The sequence below is a fragment of the Nerophis lumbriciformis genome, linkage group LG12 (assembly GCF_033978685.3).
Source record: "Nerophis lumbriciformis linkage group LG12, RoL_Nlum_v2.1, whole genome shotgun sequence".
NCBI classification, from domain to species: domain Eukaryota; kingdom Metazoa; phylum Chordata; class Actinopteri; order Syngnathiformes; family Syngnathidae; genus Nerophis; species Nerophis lumbriciformis.
Window position 1 is genome coordinate 25,244,547 of NC_084559.2, and position 22,635 is coordinate 25,267,181.

The 22,635-nt window shown below is 41.9% G+C and overlaps 1 protein-coding gene across 1 annotated transcript; it reads left to right on the forward strand.

Moving 5' to 3' along the window:
- The first annotated feature begins 361 nt into the window (after positions 1-361).
- bag4 (BCL2 associated athanogene 4) lies at positions 362-20,843 on the forward strand. Its single transcript, XM_061986179.1, has 5 exons — positions 362-666; positions 2,934-3,053; positions 5,664-5,888; positions 6,006-6,275; positions 18,995-20,843. The coding sequence occupies exons 1-5, from the start codon at positions 664-666 to the stop codon at positions 19,454-19,456; spliced, it is 1,080 nt and encodes a 359-aa protein (XP_061842163.1). The 5' UTR covers positions 362-663; the 3' UTR covers positions 19,457-20,843.
- Positions 20,844-22,635: the final 1,792 nt, after the last annotated feature.

Genomic DNA, 22,635 nt, shown 5'->3' on the forward strand with positions numbered 1-22,635 from the left:
TAAACCAGAATCAATAAATAATATGTTAGTGTGTTCTAATTAATCTACTTTATGAATAATCCTTATAGCTCTTTTCTTATTATGCATTTATTATTTATTAAATAATAAATGAATATTCAAAGTAGTTATGGCGCGTCACTGGGAAAACAAAGATTGCATATAGTGAAATAATGATAACGTGCCTATTTTTTTCAAACGTGTTGGTATTTAGCCTAAGTTTTAAGGAAATACTATCTAATATATGTACATATATACACACATATACAGTGCTACTAGTTTTGAGAAACAAAAATAAGACGTATATACACATTTTGTTACGATGGAGCGTGTCTTCAAAAACGTCAGAGTGAGCCATCTCAGCCGCCATTCGCGATCTCCACAATGAACACAGTGCAAGCTAAGGCGAGCTCGTAGCCATTCAATCATTTCCTGAAATTCGACCAAGTGTTAAGCTCTCCTTCTGGAAAACAACGCGAACACCGCGGGTGTCAAGTATCCTCCAGGCTGCCGTTATAACAATTTGGGCAGTAGTCAATAAGCATGGCGACGGCCAAGGAGTGCGTTTAAGCGGGTTGAGTCATCTCCGTCAAAATACAGTGAAACCCGCCTGGCCCTTCCTTGACTTGCAACTTGATCGTAACCTCTGGAAACTGCCATAAGAACATGGTGAGTGAAATCGAACCATTTCCACATTGCCTTCATTTAGCCTGTAAGATGTTTATGTCCGCACAAAATGGACTATAGACTCTAATCCAGCCCAACAGCGTAAAGCTCTGTCCATGAGTGGCTAAGGCGCTAGCTGATGTTATGTAATAGCTAGCGCCCTCTGCTCGTTGAGCTTAGTTTGCAGCGTTTAGCTTTACGTGACGACATTGCTACAAATGTTTACCTGGGAGCTGAAAAACGGACGGATTTCTGATGCTAATGGTGTCTAATGGTCTCTGTACGGCCAAGCTACACTCTGTAGATCAGGCCTGGGCAATTATTTTGACTCGGGGGCCAAATTTAGAGAAAAAAAATGTGTCTGGGGGCCGGTATATCTATTCTTAGGAAAACTAATAGAAAACCTCACAATAAAGTCTGATTGAATGCTAAAAATGTTATGACAGACCGTCTTGAAAACGGAATTTTTCAATTTTTCTATGAACGATAAAACCCTGAATATTGACAACATATGAACGTTCCCTCTAAGGTGCGCGCCTGCGCAATTGCGCACTGCTCATGCGTCCTCTGCGCACAGCAAATATATGCAGTGCATTAGGGATGTCCTGATCCAGGTTTTTGCACTTCCGATCCGATACCGATATTGTTTTTGCACTTCCGATCCGATACCGATACCGATACTGGCCTATCCGAGCATGTATTAAAGTTTAAAGTTATTTAGCCTACTTAGTTGTCAGAATCATGTTGAAAAGGGTTTTAGTACTCTTGATAACAACTAGCCAGCTGAATTAAGGGAGTTTGAATAATACACAATGGTTGGTAACAAGAAACTGACCTGTTTATTCAAGGATAAACACAAAATAGACAAAATTATACATGACAAACAGAAATGGCATCATTGAACTAGGGCTGAGCGATATGGCCTTTTTTTAATATTGCGATATTTTAAGGCCATATTGCGATACACGATATATATCTCGATATTTTGCCTTAGCCTTGAATGAACACTTGATGCATATAATCACAGCAGTATGATGATTCTATGTGTTTTGATTGATTGATTGAGACTTTTATTAGTAGGTTGCACATACAATTGACCACTAAATGGTAACACCCGAATAAGTTTTTCAACTTGTTTAAGTCGGGGTCCATGATTCATGATACAGATATATACTATCAGATATATACTATCATCATAATACAGTCATCACACAAGATAATCACATTAAATTATTTACATTATTTATAATCCAGGGTGTGGAGGGGAGCGTTGGATGTAAGTGTCAAAAAGACAGCCAAAAGAGTTTGATATGAGAATAAATCTAAAGTTAAAATATAGGGTAGAAATGCACCCATTTGCAGGAAATGTAGTCTTGATTTTCTAAATTTTCTTTCAAGGCTTGCATGTCTACATTAAAACATTCTTCTTCATACTGCATTAATATATGCTACTTTTAAACTTTCATGCAGAGAAGGAAATCACAACTAAAAAAATCACTAATTTTTCAGACGGTGTTGATCTGGAAATGTTTGCCTCGGCATTTTGATGGTGTGGGCGTGTGGCACCGAATGGAGATAAGCGTCTCGACAGACGTTACAATATTTGAACAATGATGACGAAAACTGTTTTCTCTGTCGTGTCCGTGTGTCGAAAATTGTTATGCGCTTATTTTCTATTTGATTTTGTGCGTGCCATATAATTGCTATGCGCAAAGGACGCTGAGCAGCGCGCAATTGCACAGGCGCACACCGTAGAAGGAAGGTTGCTCGCACGGCTGCGCTAGCATCACAGCTAACGTTAGCCATGCTGCTACGTCTCTGCTGGGAGAGGACGTATACGTGTGTGATGTATTATGTGACGTGTGTAAGAAGGTGCGCTTGCTGTCTGTGAGAGGGAGACACAGGAAAGAGTGAGAAGAGCCTGTCGTGTAATGCCAGCAGCTAAAAGCAACTGCGTGAGAATCCACAGACCTGTGGATGTGTTGAAGGTGTGCTGGAAAATGCGGAACGGAAATTACGGAGCAGCAGAAAAGTGGAATGTATTATTTAAATCGGTGCGTTGGAAAACACGGACCAGAGTTTTTTTTTAAACTGGATCTGGATCGGCATTTTCCCATGCCTTGCCGATACGCATTTTTTGACATCATTGGCGGCCGATCCGATCCAAATATCGGATCGGGACATCCCTAGTGCAATCTACTAATAAAAGTCTCAATCAATCAATCAATGTAGTACCTAAACATATTGCTTGTGTTATTGTGCGTTCTCAGGACACTCCACAGTATCCAGGCTACCCTTCACACTACTGGTACCCCCAGTCCCATTCCACCGGACACTATGCAACTACCTATCCCTCTGGATCTGAAGGCCAGCCACCGTATAATCCACAGGTACACTTCACAATTCCAATGACTATAGAGCCAAAAGTGCAGGAGTCTTTTAAACACAATCCTTTTTGCAGGGGTAGGTGCTTTCAGCACTTATATAAACCTTATAAATTGCTGTCATTAAGCCCCTCTTAAAGAAGAGTAGACCTGATGCCACGGTACTGAACAACTACCGGCCCATATTAAACCTGCCATGTTTGGGCGAACTCCTCGAAAAAGTTGTGCAACAGCTTAGTGTTACTTTCCAATCAGGCTTTAGGCCCCACCACAGCACTGAAACAGCACTGGTCAAGGTGACAAATGATATCCCCCTAAACACAGATATAGGTAAAGTCTCAGGTAGAGATGTCCGATAATATCGGACTGCCAATATTATCGGCCGATAAATGGTTTAAAATGTAATATCGGAAATTATCGGTATCGGTTTCAAATAGTAAAATGTATGACTTTTTAAAACGCTGCGACGTAGAGAAGTACAGAGCGCCAATAAACCGTAAAGGCACTGCCTTTGCATGCCAGCCCAATCTCATAATATCTAAGGCTTTTCACACACGTAAGTGAACGCAAAGCATACTTGGTCAACAGCCATACAGGTCACACTGAGGGTGGCCGTATAAACAACTTTAACACTGTTGCAAATATGCGCCACACTGTGAACCCACACCAAACAAGAATGACAAACACATTTCGGGAGAACATCCGCACGGTAACACATAAACACAACAGAACAAATACCCAGAACCCCTTGCAGCACTAACTCTTCCGGGACGCTACAATTTAACTCATTAAACAAATCATCAAAATACAAATCGAAACTTTTTTTGTACTCAAATTAATCGATTTAATCAATGGATTGTTATAGCCTTATGCAATACCGTCACATTGTCTCTTCCAATAGTAATGAGCCTAACCATTTGAGTGTTGTTTCTGGAAGAAAATCGACAAGCAACTATCCACAACATTTTTCACAACGACATTGAAGATCATTAATCAATAAATCAAAGTTTATTTATATAGCCCTTAATCACAGCTGTCTCAAAGAGCTGCACAAGCCACAACGATGTTACCGCAATTTGTCCTTGGCGGTAAAAACGTGTTACGCCTGTCACCCACACATCAAACCAAGCTATTCTCATTTTGTCTGGCTTGCACCTATAGTGAGTCAGTGTTCATTTTGTAGGTATAATTTGATGTTGTGCTTTTCTGTTTTAGACATTAGTAAATGATAATAGCATTACATTACAGTATTAGATTACCGTATTTTTCGGACTATAAGTCGCAGTTTTTTTCATAGTTTGGCCGAGGGTGCGACTTATACTCAGGAGCGACTTATGTGTGAAATTATTAAGACATTACCGTAAAATATCAAACAATATTATTTAGCTCATTCACGTAAGAGACTAGACGTATAAGGTTTCATGGGATTTAGCGATTAGGAGTGACAGATTGTTTGGTAAACGTATAGCATGTTCTATATGTTATAGTTATTTGAATGACTCTTACCATAATATGTTACGTTAACATACCAGGCACGTTCTCAGTTGGTTATTTATGCCTCATATAACGTACACTTATTCAGCCTGTTGTTCACTATTCTTCATTTATTTTAAATTGCCTTTCAAATGTCTATTCTTGGTGTTGGGTTTTATCAAATAAATTTCCCCAAAAAATGAGACTTGTACTCCAGTGCGACTTGTATATGTTTTTTTCCTTCTTTGTTATGCATTTTTGGCAGGTGCGATTTATACTCCGGTGCGACTTATACTCCGAAAAATACGGTACTATAAGATCCAGTTTGATATTCAAACAATATGGATGTCTGTCAAAGACTACGTGGGACCATGTAAGTTCCACAGCAATTTCAGAGGGTGTCATTTGAACATAAAGCCCATTACGTGTTTTATGCAAAACAGGCAAATGAGGTGTGGCTATACTGAATATCTAGGGATGTCCGATAATGGCTTTTTGCCGATATCCGATATTGTCCAACTCTTTAATTACCGATACCGATATCAACCAATACCGATATCAACCGATATATACAGTCGTGGAATTAACACATTATTATGCCTAATTTGGACAACCAGGTATGGTGAAGATAAGGTACTTTTTAAAAAAAAATTAATAAAATAAGATAAATAAATTAAAAACATTTTCTTGAATAAAAAAGAAAGTAAAACAATATAAAAACAGTTACATAGAAACTAGTAATTAATGAAAATTTGTAAAATTAACTGTTAAAGGTTAGTACTATTAGTGGACCAGCAGCACGCACAATCATGTGTGCTTACGGACTGTATCCCTTGCAGACTGTATTGATATATATTGATATATAATGTAGGAACCAGAATATTAATAACAGAAAGAAACAACCCTTTTGTGTGAATGAGTGTAAATGGGGAAGGGAGGTTTTTTGGGTTGGTGCACTAATTGTAAGTGTATCTTGTGTTTTTTTATGTTGATTTAATAAAAAATAAAAAATACCGATGCCGATGATAAAAAACAAAACAATACCGATAATTTCCGATATTACATTTTAACGCATTTATCGGCCTGCTGATATTATCGGACATCTCTATGAATATCCTAATTATTATGTTTTCCTTTTAAAAGGTACTGCCTGCAGGATATCCGAATGGACATGCCATCTACAGCCCAGCACAGAGTCAGTATCCAGCTAGTGGTTTCCACCTATCCAACCCTTTCTACTGTGCTGACCCTCAGAGAGCACCCCCCGCTCCTTACCCCAACCAGAACTGTCCAGCAGAGCAAAGCAGTGGACCAGCTGCACAGCCACACTCCCAAAACCATCATTATCCTGGCATACATTGTCAAGGGGTAAGAACATTTGAACTCACACTAAGGTCCAACAGACTTTGGATGTTTTTTTTCCTCTTTTTCTTATACAATTTTTTATGTTGGTTTCAAATTTGTGTGTCGTCTTTCTGTGCTCAGGGTCCTGGATATCCTCAAGGACCATATTCTCACTACAGTGAAGGTGGTCATGCAATTCCTCCAAACAACCTTTATCCCTCTGGCCAGTCTCTGCATCCTAACTCTCAGGCAGAAGCTTGGGCACATTCTGGTGCATATACGCCCTCACAACAGCAGTGGCAGCCAGGCCAACAGCCTCCTCCGAACCATTATGGAAATCCTGTTCGTCCACTACACCCTCCAGCGTGGCCGGGGACTGGAACTGGTGCACCGCCACCTTATCAACCTAAGGTATGATGGAAGGGGAATATAATCTTTTTTTACATACAAAACGGCATAGGGGAACGATTTTGTAGACCCATTGCTAGGATGATGCTCGAACCCGGTTTTCCCGGTTGTTCGATAAGGAAAGAACCGAGACCTCGGACTCGAATCCCTTTTTGAGAACCGGTACCCGTTATCGAGACCACTATAGTAAAGAAAAAGAGTTGGTTCTTTATTCGAATCCCTTGGAACGAATCCCGTCCCGACAAGAAATGCCCCGTAGGACATCACAAGAAATGACGTCACGTAGCTCAGTCATTTGTCACGGTGGGGTGCAGCGTGCTACGGTTCGTTCTCCCCAGACGCAAAACTGACGGCTCCGGACGAAATCGTGCAGGTAGGAGATGATTTATTTCTCATAAATCATACACATTACAACACACAGGAACGAAACAAAAGGAAAGCGTGCCGTTCGCACGAGAAGCTAAAGCAAAAACTTACTTAGCACAGGAAAACTAGGAGCTAAGGTAACTTAGCACAGGAATCATGAGCTCGAAAACCAGAATGCCAACGTAACTGTTGCAAATGCAAACAATGTAGCCACGACGAGTGACCGGAAAATGCAGGCTTAAATAGAGTCTCTGATGAGCAACAGGTGCGCGTACAAGGCAGGTGAAAATCATAAGTAACCATGGTGACTAAAACCAACCCCCGAAGTGCACAAAACAACTAAGGAAGTCCAAAACTAACAGAACATAACTAAACAGAACATGATCCGACAAATATATACCGTATTTTCTGGACTATAAGTCGCAGTTTTTTTCATAGTTTGGCCGGGCTCCAGTGCAATTTATATATGTTTTTTTCCTTCTTTATTATGCATTTTCAGCAGGTGCGACTTATACTCAGGTGCGACTTATACTCCGGGAAATACGGTACATCATTTACTGACCTTTTTATAATAAAATATCTGTGAATGAGTATATACAACAGCTTTGTAATATGTAATTAATTAATTCAGTCATTATTAATATACTGAGATGAAGAATATGTTATTTTCAATAAGGTTGAAAGTATTTCTCATAATTCTTCTTTGTACTTTGTAAGCACTATTCATTTGAACAACCTCTTAAACTGGATCATATCAGTACAATGTTTAACTTCTTTACTTAATCCATTCCATCATTTAATTCCACATCAAATCATCTAACTTTAATATTTTTGACTCAATAAATAAAGTGTTTGTATGTTCTCTATATCCAACATTATGTATCAGTCTAATTGATCTTTTTTGTAACACGGTTAACGAATGTAGCGCACATTTGTAGTTATTTCCCCACATTTCTGCACAATAACTCAGATATGGTAATACTATAGTAGCGAGCAGTAGAGAATGTGAAGTGATTTGTTCAACCAAATTTTGTGTTTTTTTTCATATACAACAATCTATCTGGACTCGATAAGAGAATCAATAAGGAATCGGTTCGATAAGAGGATTCGATAATAGGCTCGAACTCGATAATTTCTTATCAAACATCATCCCTACCCATTGCTGCTTTAGTCATCTGAGATTTGTTCATGACTCAAAGCTTGTGACCTGAGGTGAAAATACTTTTTTCTGTTAGTGTCTTAATAGTAGGTCTAAAAAAAAAGATTAACTCGATAATTTTGCTGGCATTGATTAATTGCCGTGTCTGTCGTCTCTCACTTCCAAACAGGGTGCAAGAGGGTTCGCCCTGTGCATCACTTTTAGTACCTGAGCGTGTTTGGTCAATAGCAGAATGAAATGAACAGAGTGAACCCTCCTGTTATCTTTGTTTCTTTGGATGAAGGCGGGGCCGCTAGCTTACACACACAGGATGCACGGACAGCTACTTGCTAGTGAAAAGCACCACAAGGTAACAAAAATTAGGAGGAAAAAAAATTATTGCAAAGTCAAATGTCCAATGTGGGAATATTTCAGCTACAAACTACAAACCGAATGAGCCGCATTTGATGGAAAGTGATGGCAACAAAAAGAAACCACTCGACCCACTTTTTCCAACTCGGGGGGGAAAAAACTGCACTTTAAGATGTTCAATATTATTTGAAGAGCAATTTTTTGCTCACAGAGAATGAGAATATATATATATATATATATATATATATATATATATATATTTTTTTTTTTACTTTTTAAGAATATTTAATTTATTGACCTTCCAATTAGTATTATGGTCAAAATACTAATGAAGAATATATTTATTATGTTTGAAAGGGTTACTTTAATTATTATGATGATTTTATATATATATTTATAAGGGACGGCGTGGGGCAGTGGAAGAATGGCCGTGCGCAACCCGAGGGTCCCTGGTTCAATCCCCACCTAGTACCAACCTCGTCATGTCCGTTGTGTCCTGAGCAAGACACTTCACCCTTGCTCCTGATGGCTGCTGGTTAGCACCTTGCATGGCAGCTCCCTCCATCAGTGTGTGAATGTGTGTGTGAATGGGTAAATGTGGAAGTAGTGTCAAAGCGCTTTGAGTACCTTGAAGGTAGAAAAGCGCTATAAAGTACAACCCATTTATCATTTATTTATTATATTATGATTACACAAGTGGTTACTTTGGTCTCAAAATAATGCTGAGAAAAATATTGTTTATCAGCAATAATTTGCGGGACAATTTATTAACTTGCGAAATTTGTTTTCGGCCCAGGCCTAACTAATACTTAATGTTAATGTTTGCATCTTGTTATTGTGTGGAAATATGGGGAAATAACTACAAAAGTACACTTCATTCACTAACTGTGTTACAAAAAAGGTCAATAAGAATTATACATAATGTTGGATATAGGGAACATTCAAACCCATCCATCCATCCATTTTCTACCGCTTATTCCCTTTGGGGTCGCGGGGGGCGCTGGAGCCTATCTCAGCTACAATCGGGCGGAAGGGAATCCATAATATTGAAATTCAAGAATTTGGTGCACATGCAAACTATAACCTGCTCCCTAAGAATTCTTCTCAACAAAAGAGGATAAATATAACCTTCGTGCAAAATCTAACTTAAAACATTTGTAAGCATGTACAACACTTAAGACCTTTTTAATATATCAATATGTGGAATTAAATTATGAAATGGATTAAGCAAAGAATTCAAACAATGTACTAATATGATCCGGTTTAATAAACTGTTCAAACTCAGTGTTTACAAAGAAGAAGAATCCTGATCAACTTATTGAAAATGAAATAATCTTATTCATCTCATTATGTGAATCACAACTTACTTCACTATTTATTTGTGGGAAATGTATTATTTATTATTCATTGATTTAAATTGTGAACAAACGTGTTAGTAATTGCTATGAAGTGGAAAAGATATACCGTATTTTCCGGAGTATAAGTCGCACCTGCCGAAAATGCATAACAAAGAAGGAAAAAAACATGAAAAGTCGCACTGGAGTACAAGTCGCATTTTTGGGGGAAATGTATTTGATAAAACCCAACACCAAGAATAGACATTTGAAAGGCAATTTAAAATAAATAAAGAATAGTGAACAACAGGCTGAATAAGTGTACGTTATATGTGTTAGGATTTAATCAAGGAGATGATCCCAGGATGCAGAAACTGGAGGCAAGGCTGATTTACAATATGTTTAACAATTTAATACGAGTCCAAAAAGTGTAACAAAAGGAGATGGGGCAAAAAATGCACACCATGAATACATATAAACAAAAGCAGGTCCTTCAGTGGTCGGCAGGGAGAAAAGGCCAGGGCGCACTGAGCTCTACAAAAGGTCCAACAAGATCCTCTTCACCTCAGGAAGGCTAGAAGGCAAATAAAAAGAGGTGAGGAATTTAGATAACAAGAAAAGACAACATACCAGGCAGGACGACTTGAATCATGCGTATGCACGTGGAAGGTGCAGTAGACAATAATCGGCAGGGACCAGCTGTCGGTGACGAGCTTATATACTACTGGGTGGAGATTAGTTGCAGGTGTGTCTCGCTGGGGACTAATTGACTGAAGAAAGAAAACAGACAACAAAAAAGAGAAGGCAGGGAAATGACAAAATGCAACAGTACTCCCCCCCTTAATGGACGCCACCTGGCGGCTTACCTGGCTTCTCCGGAAAACGGTCATAAAATGCAGGTAAAAGTGAAGGGTCTAGTATAAGGGAACGCGGGACCCAAGATCGGTCCTCGGGGCTGTAACCCTCCCAGTCGACCAGGTACTGGAAACCCCTGCCCCTTCTCCTCACGTCGAGAATGGCCTTGACTGTGAACGCTTGGTGGCCATCAATAAGTCTGGGAGGTGGAGGAGGCACCTCTGGAGGACTCAAGGGACTGGAGGACACAGGTTTGAGTAGAGAGACGTGGAAAGAGGGATGTATTTTGAGAGAGTCCGGAAGGCATAGTTGAACAACTGCGGGATTGATGACTCGCTCAATGGGGTACGGCCCAATATATCGTGGTTGCAGTTTCTTAGATACCACCTGGAGAGGTAAGTCACGAGAAGACAGCCATACTTTCTGACCGGGCCTGTAATCTGGTGCTGTGCTGCGATGGCGGTTAGCGAGACGCTAGTTGCGCTCCGAGGTGCGTGACAGTGCAGACCGGGTATTCTGCCAGGCTTGCCGTGCACGGTGCAGGTGGGCAGCCACAGATGGGACGGAGATCTCTGCTTCCAGGGAGGGAAAAGCAGGAGGTTGGTACCCGTAGGCGGAGTGAAATGGAGACATGCCTGTAGCAGAGCTTACGAGTGTATTGTGGGCATACTCGATCCAAGGTAGACCAAGCGCCCAGGAGGCCGGCTGCTGGTGGAAAACGCAGCGGATGGCAGCTTCCAGATCCTGGTTGGTGCGCTCAGTCTGTCCATTAGTCTGCGGGTGGTAACCAGAAGAAAGGCTCGGTGATGCTCCCAACGACTTACAGAAGGCCTTCCAAACCGCAGAGGAAAATTGTGGCCCTCTGTCCGAGACCACATCCATCGGGATTCCATGTAGCCGAAGCACGTGGCGTACCAGCAAATCAGCAGTCTCGAGTGCTGAGGGCAACTTGGGAAGAGCGATGAAATGGGCCATCTTTGAAAAGCGGTCCACCAAAGTTAAAATAACGGTGTTGCCCTTAGATGGTGGAAGTCCTGTGACGAAATCCAAGGCCACATGGGACCACGGGCGGGAAGGGATGGGAAGTGGCCGCAGGAGACCTGCAGGTGCCCGATGTGAAGCTTTATTGCGTGCACAGGTGGAACAGGCGGATACGAATTCTGAAACGTCAGCTCTGAAAGTTGGCCACCAGAAGCGCTGGGATAGGAGAAAGGTAGTACGGTTAATACCTGGGTGGCAGGCGACCTTGGAGTTCAAAACTTCCGGACGGAGCTCTGGGATCACGAACAAGCGCCCCTGAGGACAGTTCTTGGGAGAGGAAATGTTCTTGAGTCCCTCTGTCACGCGAACCTCGAATGTCCCACTGTAGCGCTCCCAGCACTTGTGATGGAGGGATGATGGTCTCGGTCTTTACCTCTTCCTCCGGGCAGGCATACATCCTAGATAAGGCGTCTGGTTTACCATTCTGGGAACCGGGGCGGAAGGTCATGGTGAAGTTGAATCGGGCAAGGAATAGTGCCCACCTAGCTTGTCTTGGGTTGAGCCGTTGGGCCGTGCGAATGTAGGCCAGATTTTTGTGGTCCGTGTACACCACAAATGGGGTCTCCGAGCCCTCCAGCCAGTGCCTCCATTCTTGCAGCGCTAATACCACGGCGAGTAGCTCTCTATTGCCAATGTCATAGTTGCGTTCCGCAGGAGTCAGGCGGCGTGAGAAGAAGGCACAGGGGTGCAGCCTCTGGTCGGAGGTGGAGCGCTGGGAGAGAACAGCTCCCACGCCGGAGTCGGACGCGTCAACCTCAACAAAAAATTGAGAGGAAACGTTAGGGTGAACAAGTACTGGTGCAGAAGTAAACAGCAACTTAAGTTTATTAAATGAAATTTGTGTCTCAGAAGTCCACAAAAAGGGTAGTTTGGTGGAAGTAAGTCTGGTTAATGGTTCAGCTACCTGACTAAAATTGCGGATAAAACGGCGATAAAAATTAGCAAAACCTAGAAACCTCTGGAGGTGTTTTCTAGAAGTGGGTGTGGGCCAATCAACCACCGACTTTATCTTCGCGGGATCCGCTCGGAGTTGACCCCTTTCCACAATAAAACCCAAGAATTGAACTGACTCTGAGTGAAACACGCACTTCTCGGCTTTGACATAAAGACGATTCTCAAGAAGGCGTTGGAGAACCAAGCGAACATGCTGGACATGAAGTTCGAGAGTAGGAGAGAAAACGAGGATATCGTCCAAGTAGACGACCACAAAGCGGTCAAGCATGTCGCGCAAAACATCATTAATTAACCTTTGAAAAACGGCCGGTGCGTTGGTGAGGCCAAAAGGCATGACCTGATATTCGAAATGTCCAAGTGGAGTGTTAAATGCAGTCTTCCATTCGTCTCCTTGCTTAATTCTAATTAAATGATATGCGTTGCGGAGGTCCAGTTTGGTGAAGTATCTAGCAGTGTATAATGGGTTGAAAGTGGAGTTGAGAAGCGGGAGAGGATATTTATTTTTAACAGTAATAATATTAAGGGCGCGGTAATCGATGCAGGGACGGAGTGTCTTATCCTTCTTCTCCACAAAGAAAAAACCGGCGGCTAGAGGTGAGTTGGAGGGACGAATGAGACCAGATGCGAGTGACGTGGTAATATATTCCTCTAGTGCATCTCTTTCATGCTTAGAAATGTTATAAAGACGCGATGAAGGGAGTGTGGAACCAGGGAGGATATTAATGCAGCAATCATAGGGACGGTGTGGAGGTAACGACAACGCGCGGTCCTTGCTAAAGACTTCCTTAAGGACGTGGTAAGCAGTTGGCACGACCGACAAATCAATGACCTCCTGGGTTACAACACGTGCGGGACCTGTGCGAGGGCAAGCGGACAGAAAACCCCCAATTAATAATAAAAGTCTTGGCCCAGTCAATATGGGGATTATGTTTAGCTAGCCAGGTAAGCCCAAGCACAACAGGAGCCGAACGAGAGGGAATGACGAGAAAATTGATAGTCTCAAAATGGTTACCAGATAATTTAAGAATTAGCGGCTGGGTCTGATGGGTGACGCTCGCCAGGTGGCCACCGTCGAGGGATTGGACTGTTCTAGGTCTGTGTAATCTAACAACGGGTATAGAAAAACGCTTAATGACAGAATCATCAATAAAATTGTCATCAGAACCTGAGTCAATTAGAGCCATAATGTCCAAACTTTGATGCTTATCCCAGGAGAGCACGCCAGTGAGTTGAAGCCTTGACAGTGTCTGACCTGAAGATGGCAGTAGAGGAGCCGGATCGGTCGCTGGAGGATGTGCAGCTGGGGTGCGGCGAGGGGGTGGAGCTTGAGTGCGACGAGGAGGAGAAACTAGAGTACGACGAGGAGGTGGAGCTTGAGTGCGACGAGGAGGAGAAGCTTGAGTGTGACGAGGAGGAGAAGCTTGAGTGCGACGGTGGGCAGGACGATGAGGACAGTGGGTGACGCGATGCTCAGCCTCTCCGCAATATAGGCAAAGATGAAGTCTACGGCGACGATCCCTCTCAGCTTGAGTGAGACGATTCCCTCCAAGCTGCATTGGTTCATCTTCCCATGATATCGGCCCAGCATCGACAATGGGTATCGGGGCAGACGTAGCTGGATGAGCTCCCTGGCCACGCCCACTATATGTCGAGGTGCGCGGTCCTTGCCGTCTAAGTTTCTCTCTCTCCCAGTCTATGAGGCGATTTTCAATTTCCACCGCCAAAGCGATGAGCTCATCGAGGTTATCAGGAGTCTTGAGCGGGATCATCTGCTTCCGGATTCGATCGGCCAAGCCGAGGGAGAAGACGTCCACCAATGCGGAAGTGGGCCATCCGCTTTCAGCAGCCAGCCTTCTAAATTCGATGGCGAAGTCTGTGACGCTGCGCTGACCTTGCTGCAGACGTAGTAATGATCGTGCTGCCTCCCGTCCTGGCATCTCGCGTTGAAAGATGTTTTCCATGGCTTTGGAAAACGCGGCGTAGGAGGCACACACGGGAGATTGACGCCCCCATTCTGCGGTGGCCCAAGCGGAAGCCCGACCACTCATATGGGACATAACGAAAGCCACGCGAGCTCTTTCAGTGTGAAAGGACGCGGGTAATAGTTCAAAATAAACTTCACACTGGGTGAGGAAGGGGCGCACGTCACCTGACTCGCCGGAGAAGCGCTCAGGCTTGGAGAGTGGGGGACAAGGGGCAGGAGGAGTGTCGCTAGGCAACGGAACATCTGCGGGAAGTGGACGTCTCTGCTGGATTGATGGGTCGGCCGTAGGGGAAGTCATCGCCTGCAGTGCGGTGAGTACGCTTCCTAGTTGTCTCTCCAATGCGTCAAGACGGGCGTCTTGGCGTTCCGCCATGGCGTTGACACAAGCCCCAAGAACGCCAAACTGTTCCTCCTGTTGTCCCAGTCGATTAGCCTGTTGTTGTAGCGCCCTCTTTACCGGGTCAGTCTCTGCGGGATCCATGATATGGCCGATTATTTTGTTAGGATTTAATCAAGGAGATGATCCCAGGATGCAGAAACTGGAGGCAAGGCTGATTTACAATATGTTTAACAATTTAATACGAGTCCAAAAAGTGTAACAAAAGGAGATGGGGCAAAAAATGCACACCATGAATATATATAAACAAAAGCAGGTCCTTCAGTGGTCGGCAGGGAGAAAAGGCCAGGGCGCACTGAGCTCTACAAAAGGTCCAACAAGATCCTCTTCACCTCAGGAAGGCTAGAAGGCAAATAAAAAGAGGTGAGGAATTTAGATAACAAGAAAAGACAACATACCAGGCAGGACGACTTGAATCATGCGTATGCACGTGGAAGGTGCAGTAGACAATAATCGGCAGGGACCAGCTGTCGGTGACGAGCTTGTATACTACTGGGTGGAGATTAGTTGCAGGTGTGTCTCGCTGGGGACTAATTGACTGAAGAAAGAAAACAGACAACAAAAAAGAGAAGGCAGGGAAATGACAAAATGCAACAATATGAGGCATAAATAACCAACTGAGAACGTGCCTGGTATGTTAACGTAACATATTATGGTAAGAGTCATTCAAATAACTATAACATATAGAACATGCTATACGTTTACCAAACAATCTGTCACTCCTAATCGCTAAATCCCATGAAATCTTATACGTCTAGTCTCTTACGTGAATGAGCTAAATAATATTATTTGATATTTTACGGTAATGTGTTAATAATTTCACACATAAGTCGCTCCTGAGTATAAGTCGCACCCTCGGCCAAACTATGAAAAAAAACTGCGACTTATAGTCCGCAAAATACAGTAGGTATAAATAAAAGCGCTGCTTCTTCCTACTCTTCGGACATGTTGTAATGTGTAAATGGAAAAATGTGATGTGTATCACATTGCAACTGTATGCATATTTGAAATAAACTTAAACAGTGAGAAGTTTGTTCAAATGTGAATTAAATAAATTCATATATTAAGGGCTGATAGACAATATCCAATGTTGGATACAAATCTACTAGACAAAAAATTATATATGTAGGCCACCCCAACCCTGGTGCGGCCTGTTTAAGAAGTGTTGGTGCTTACCATGCTTATATTTGGTACCCTTCCCTGGTGCTCGGCAACCTACAAATGCAGGGTTGGTCAACCTGAACATGACATATCATCAATACGGTTGTTCCGCCTGCTAGTTATGAACGGTAACCACTACCTTGCACAATAGTAATAAATGGAACAAATAGAACTAGGTGCTGCGCAGTGTGAGTGCTGGCCAACAGAGGACAAGAAAGAGAATAAATATGCCAAATAATACAATAGGACTGCACAAGGTACGGATAAAAAAACTACACTCATCGAGTCAACATAAGCTTGAATGTCATCATTCATTTTCGGATGGTATTTATGTATTTGTACTCTTGTGATTTGGATAACATCAGACTGTCCCGCAGGATGAATTTTGAGGATCAATCATAGACAATTTAGAGCAGTGGTTCTTAACCTGGGTTCGATCGAACCCTAGGGGTTCGGTGAGTCGGCCTCAGGGGTTCGGCGGAGGTCAAAACACACCCGACTCATCGTGTAAATAAAAACTTCTCCCTATCGGCGTATTACGGATACGGCAACAGTAGAAGTCAGACTGATTTGCAGGTGTGTAATTTGTTGTGAGTTTATGCACTGTGTTGGTTTTGTTCTTTGAACAAGGTGACGTTTATGCACGGTTCATTTTGTGCACCAGTAAAAAAAACATGGTAACACTTAAGTATGGGGAACATATTCACCATTAATTAGTTGCTTATTAACATGCAAATTAGTAACATATTGGCTCTTAACTAGTCATTATTAAGTACTTATTAATGCCTTATTCGGCATGGCCTTATTATAACCCTAACCCGGGCCCTAACCCTTTTAAATTAAGTCTTTGTTACTTAGTATATGTTCCCCATACTAAAGTGTTACCAAAAACATATAACTTAGTCTTGAATTTGAAAAAAAACATTTTATTTTTCACTAAAGAAGGGTTCGGTGAATGTGCTTATGAAACTGGTGGGGTTCGGTACCTCCAACAAGGTTAAGAACCACTGATTTAGAGTGAAAAGCACTTTTTTTTTTCTCACTCGTTTACAAAACATTCTAACTTGGATTGTTTCCCTGGCTTCGAGACTCTCCCAAAGGACAGTGTGGCAAAGACACAACAAACTCCCTTCTTGTCTCTCATGGACACACACCCGTTGTTGTTGACTTTGGACTAGCGACTGCACGACATCAAGGCCGCGGAGTAGAGACACGCGGCAGGCTTACACACACACACACACACACATATACGCCACACACACATACCCTACACCCACATCCAACGCCATTGACGCGTATCCCTTAGGGGTGATGGACGGCTGGGCAGCGCCTGAAGAGCTGCAGCCTGCCACCGTGGCCTCCACTCCCTCCCCTCTGTTGCTAGTCTCGAGATGTTGTAATATGTATATGGAGGTTTTTTTCCCTCTCCAGACTGGGCCCCCTTAGGAGCCCAGTCTAAATTGTATTTTCTTACTCATCCTCCCCCAGCGTTGACCTTTTTCCCATCTTTTATGGGGCGCTGTCACGCCAAATTTCCTCCCCCTACAATCCCCCCATTTACTTCCGGGGTCATTTCCTCTTACGTCATTTCCTCTTACTTTGTAGTGAAATGGTTTCAACAATAATGTTGATTTAAAGTACAGACATTTAACAGTATTATATATTAATTAATATTAGTGAAATTGTTTTAACAATAATGTTGATTTAAAGTACAGACATTTAACAGTATTATATATTAATTAATATTAGTGAAATGGTTTTAACAATAATGTTGATTTAAAGTACAGACATTTAACAGTATTATATATTAATTAATATTAGTGAAATGGTTTTAACAATCCTCACCTATGGTCATGAGCTTTGGGTTATGACCGAAAGGACAAGATCACGGGTACAAGTGGCCGAAATGAGTTTCCTCCGCCGGGTGGCGGGGCTCTCCCTTAGAGATAGGGTGAGAAGCTCTGCCATCCGGGGGGAGCTCAAAGTAAAGCCGCTGCTCCTCCACATCGAGAGGAGCCAGATGAGGTGGTTCGGGCATCTGGTCAGGATGCCACCCGAACGCCTCCCTAGGGAGGTGTTTAGGGCACGTCCGACCGGTAGGAGGCCGCGGGGAAGACCCAGGACACGTTGGGAAGACTATGTCTCCCGGCTGGCCTGGGAACGCCTCGGGGTCCCACAGGAAGAGCTGGACGAAGTGGCTGGGGAGAGGGAAGTCTGGGCTTCCTTGCTTAGGCTGCTGCCCCCGCGACCCGACCTCGGATAAGCGGAAGAAGATGGATGGATGGATGGATGGATGGGTTTTAACAATAATGTTGATTTAAAGTACAGACATTTAACAGTATTATATATTAATTAATATTAGTGAAATGGTTTTAAAAATAATGTTGATTTAAAGTACAGACATTTAACAGTATTAAATATGAATTAATATTTTTTGCACGTTACCACGAAGACAGAAGTTCCCAGCTGCGGCCCTAACCTCTCGCCTGAAATGTTCCCTAACACTCCGCCTGGAATTTTTCGAAGCCTGCTGGTGTTTGACATAAGTCCCCTGGGAAAGATAAAGACAAATGTCATTCAGTGACACCACCATTTTCAGGAGATTTGGATTCTATCGATCGCTGTCAATGACGTAAGAGGAAATGACATAAGTAAGAGGAAATGACCCCGGAAGTAAATGGGGGGGGGGGGGGGGGTTGTAGGGGGAAGAAATTTGGCGTGACAGCGCCTTGTGGCGACCCATCAGCATGCCTGTTCTGTAACCCTGTACACTGTTTATCTAATCTTGAACGGGTTTGTGCTGAAAACAAAGTTCCGTTGTACTTGTGCAATGACAATAAAGACCTACCTACCTACCTACCTACCTACCAACCTATTTAAACCGGTATTTTTCTGGGGTGGAATGACTCATAATACAACAAACATCAGTGATTGGTAAAAAACTTGGGTGTATTTGTTAGAATTTATTTAGGATTTTCTGTAGTTTGTTGGATCAACCAATACGCCAACAAACTTGGTGAAGATCTGACAAGTAATGATTTCAATAATTTCAAGTTTTCAGTAAGGAAGTGCAATGTTTGTAAAATGTGTAATAAACTGTTTTGTGTTTTGGCGTTGCAGGACCAGCAGCACCAGCGTGCTACACAAGTTGGACCAAAGCCCAGGCTGACATTATCCCCAAATCGCATTGGGAAACCGTCAGAAATCAGTTCACCCCCACAGATATACAACATAACAGGGAGAAGTGATCCCAATCCCTCACAAAACGAGTATCCATCCCCCGCGCCGAACCAATCTCAAGCTCCAGCCAACGCTGGGCCTCAGCCCCTGAGCGACAACCCCAGTTTAGCTCGGGTCCAACAAGTAATGTTTAGAGTGCTTCTACTTCAGGAAGACGTCGATGAGTTTGTGGGCAAAAAAACAGACAGGAGCTATAGGTACCTGGAGGAACTTCTGACCAAAGAGCTGCTGGAGCTAGACTCTGTGGAGACTCAGGGACTTGAAATTGTCCGTCAAGCCCGGAAGGAGGCTGTACAAAGGATCCAGGCCATTTTGGACTGGCTAGAGAAGAAAGCCTTCTAAAGTGGCTCCTGTATCAGTTTGTCAGTCCTCATTTCCTGACAGCTTCCTTGACTTGGAGTCTTCTAAACAAATTGCCAAGAAAGGACACAGTGCCAAAAGATCAACAAAGCGAGGGTTTTACATTTCATTTGGGACCTTCAGCTCAGTTGGGGATTGAAATATAAACAGGAAGAGGGCATTCTTCATTGTCTTCATCCTGTTTTTTTTCTTTTTTGTTTAGTTTTAACCTGGTCTTCTGCCTCTTAGAACATGCACATGCCTTAACTGCCCATTGGTGTATGTCATAGTCCTGTTGCATGGTCACACTCTCTTAACACCACTTTCACAGTACTAGTTTGTTTTTCATAGTGCTCCCTGTCTTGCATGCTCACAATACCTTCATCAGTAATTTGACCTTAAACAAAAGAAACATGTTAAAGGAAAAAAAAAAAAAAAAAAAGCTCTGAAAAATAACTGAATTATTTGTCCGGAAATCTGTGATAGATTAATTGTGCAACTTTATTTAAAATATATCAAACCATTCCTTTTCCCCCTCATTCCTCAAGCAATGAAATGGTATTTTTCCAAAAACAAATTTTAATGTAATTGACGTTTTTCTGTTTGTTGAATCTTTACCACGTTCAAAATGCCCCACAATCCGTATAGCAATAAAACATGTTCCCTTAACATTCATGTGTTGATTAATACTGAAAGACATATATTGGGATGTTAACAATATGCAGGTGGTAAAAAAAAGATTGCAGGCATTGCATGAAAAGTAATCATCTGTCTAATGTGTTCATTTTCTTGTGCTTTACATAGAGCCCAACTGTAAAAAAACAAAACAAAAAAAAACCTGTCAGGTGTGATGCATGTTTCCAACACAAGATGGGAATATTTGCCTGATTTAAGAGACAAAAAAAATCAAATTGAGAATAATAAATGGTGAGTATATTTTTTAACTCTATTGCTACCTGTCTTGTTTGTTAATGTTTTTATTGGTGTAATAGGAAATTGAATGGAGGTGGGAATCTTTGGGCAGCTCACGATTCAATTCCGAACTATTGGGGTGACAATTCAATTTGGAATCGATTTCTCAATTTAAAACGACTATTTTAATATAATTATGTGGTGCATTAATTATAATAAAACCTTTTAGCTGCTGATGTACAACTTATACGTGCAGTGTTGGCCTAAAAAACATATTTTTAAATATTTAATTTACAAAATTCACGGAATAGTAATCAATATACTAAAAGGAGATAGAGCAACTCAAACCCAATCCCGGTTCTACAATACTTAGGATACAAATTTGCCAAGCAATTGAGAAGACACACAAATATGATACTTTTTAAACCTACAATACTTTAAAAAAAGGAAAGCCAAAAATGTATAGAAGCAACAGTATCAGTTAGAATATTGATAGTTGCCTGTTTTTAATCCTAAAATTGATTCTCAAAAAATGCTAATAAAAGCAAACTTTTTTTAAATTAATTCTCAAAAAGTATGAACATTTAGAATCTGAATAAATTAAGGTGGCAATTTGGGTGTGAATCAATGTTTTTGAGCACTCCTATATTAGAATATAATACAAATTGATTCAATTTATATAGCGCTTTTTTCCCCTATCTACTAGATACTCAAATTGCTCGCAGAGAAGTGACAACCCATTATTCATTCACTCCACATTCACACAATGGTGATGGTAAGCTACATTTTGTAGCCACAGCTGCCCCGGGGTAGACTGACGGAAGCGTGGCTGCCAATTTGCGCCTACGGTCCCTCCGACCACCACCTCTATCATTCATTCATTCACCAGTGTGAGCCGCACTGGGAGCAAGGGTGAAGTGTCTTGCCCAAGGACACAACGGCAGTGACTTGAATGGCCAGAAACAGGGATCGAACCTGGAACCCTCAGGTTGCTGATAATACCATAATAATACAATTCCAAAACCAAACCCGGCCCAGCAACATTCAGAATAGCAATCAACAGAGCAATTGAGAGGACACACAAACATGACACAAAACAATCCAAAAGTAGTCAAACAAAAATTAATAATATCAACAACAGTATTAATATTAATACGAATTCCAAAATAGCAGTGATTAGAAATCCCTCATTGACATTATCATCACAGCCATTCATACAAAAAAAATAAAAACATTTAAAAAATGAACACAGTGGCTTACTCTTGCATCGCATCCCATAAGCTTGACAACACATTGTGTCCAATATTTTCCACAAAGATAAAATATGTCATATTTTAGGTTCATGTAATAGTTAAAACAAATTTTAATATAGGATCCCATTTTCCAGTATATGACTCATTATCTAAACTAAATGCAGTTTTTTCTACGGATATCATCTCCATAGCTTGTGTTTACCAGTCAGTATGAATTGGACTATCAACATCTATCCATTTTTTTAGTATTACCCTTTGTAGAAGTCGCTGCCGAGCGCTTCCACTGATATACGCGTCACCACAGACAGGCGTGCAAAGTGGACAAAGGTTTTATGTTTTTGACAAGATCATTCAAAAATGCTTTTCAGCAGGTCGTGACTTTGCAGTCACTCCCAATCCTTTCTCCTCTACCGCTGCTGTTAAAGACAACGAGTGATTAGATAACTCGTACCACCTGGGAGATCTAATCACCTGTTCAGCTGTGTCTCGCCGTCGGCGCTGCCACGCCCCCGTCTGATGGTGCTCTGTCCTCAGCACCATGGACAGAGGCGGTGACCTCCGCTCCTGCAGGCAGCGCTGGCCACACCTCCCTCCACACCCTTTTTGTTATGATGCATCTAGAAAGAAATGCATTTTTACTCTTTGATGACACTTTCTTTTGTTTTTTAGTTTTAATAAGTTTGCAATTTAAAAAAAAACATTTTCACTTTGTCAGTATGGTACGGAGCCCCTAAAGGGACATGGGGGAAATGTTTTTATTTATAATTTGATTAGATTTTTAATTTTTTTTAGACATGTATCTCGTGAAACTTTCTTGTGTGCACGAGAAACTTTTTATGAAGTTATAAAAAAAATTTTTTTTTTAATAATTATAACTTGTATTTTTTTTAATTGTTTTTAGACATGTATCTCGTGCGCACGAGATAGTTTCTCGTGCGCACGAGATACATGTCTAAAAAAAAAAGTTTAAATGTTTATTTTTTATAACTTTATAAAACGTTTCTCGTGCACACGAGA

Coding starts and splice junctions, on each gene's coding strand:
- bag4 (XM_061986179.1), top strand. Junction 3,054..5,663: donor AGCCACCGTATAATCCACAG/GTACACTTCACA, acceptor TCCTTTTAAAAG/GTACTGCCTGCAGGATATCC. Junction 5,889..6,005: donor CTGGCATACATTGTCAAGGG/GTAAGAACATTT, acceptor TTCTGTGCTCAG/GGTCCTGGATATCCTCAAGG.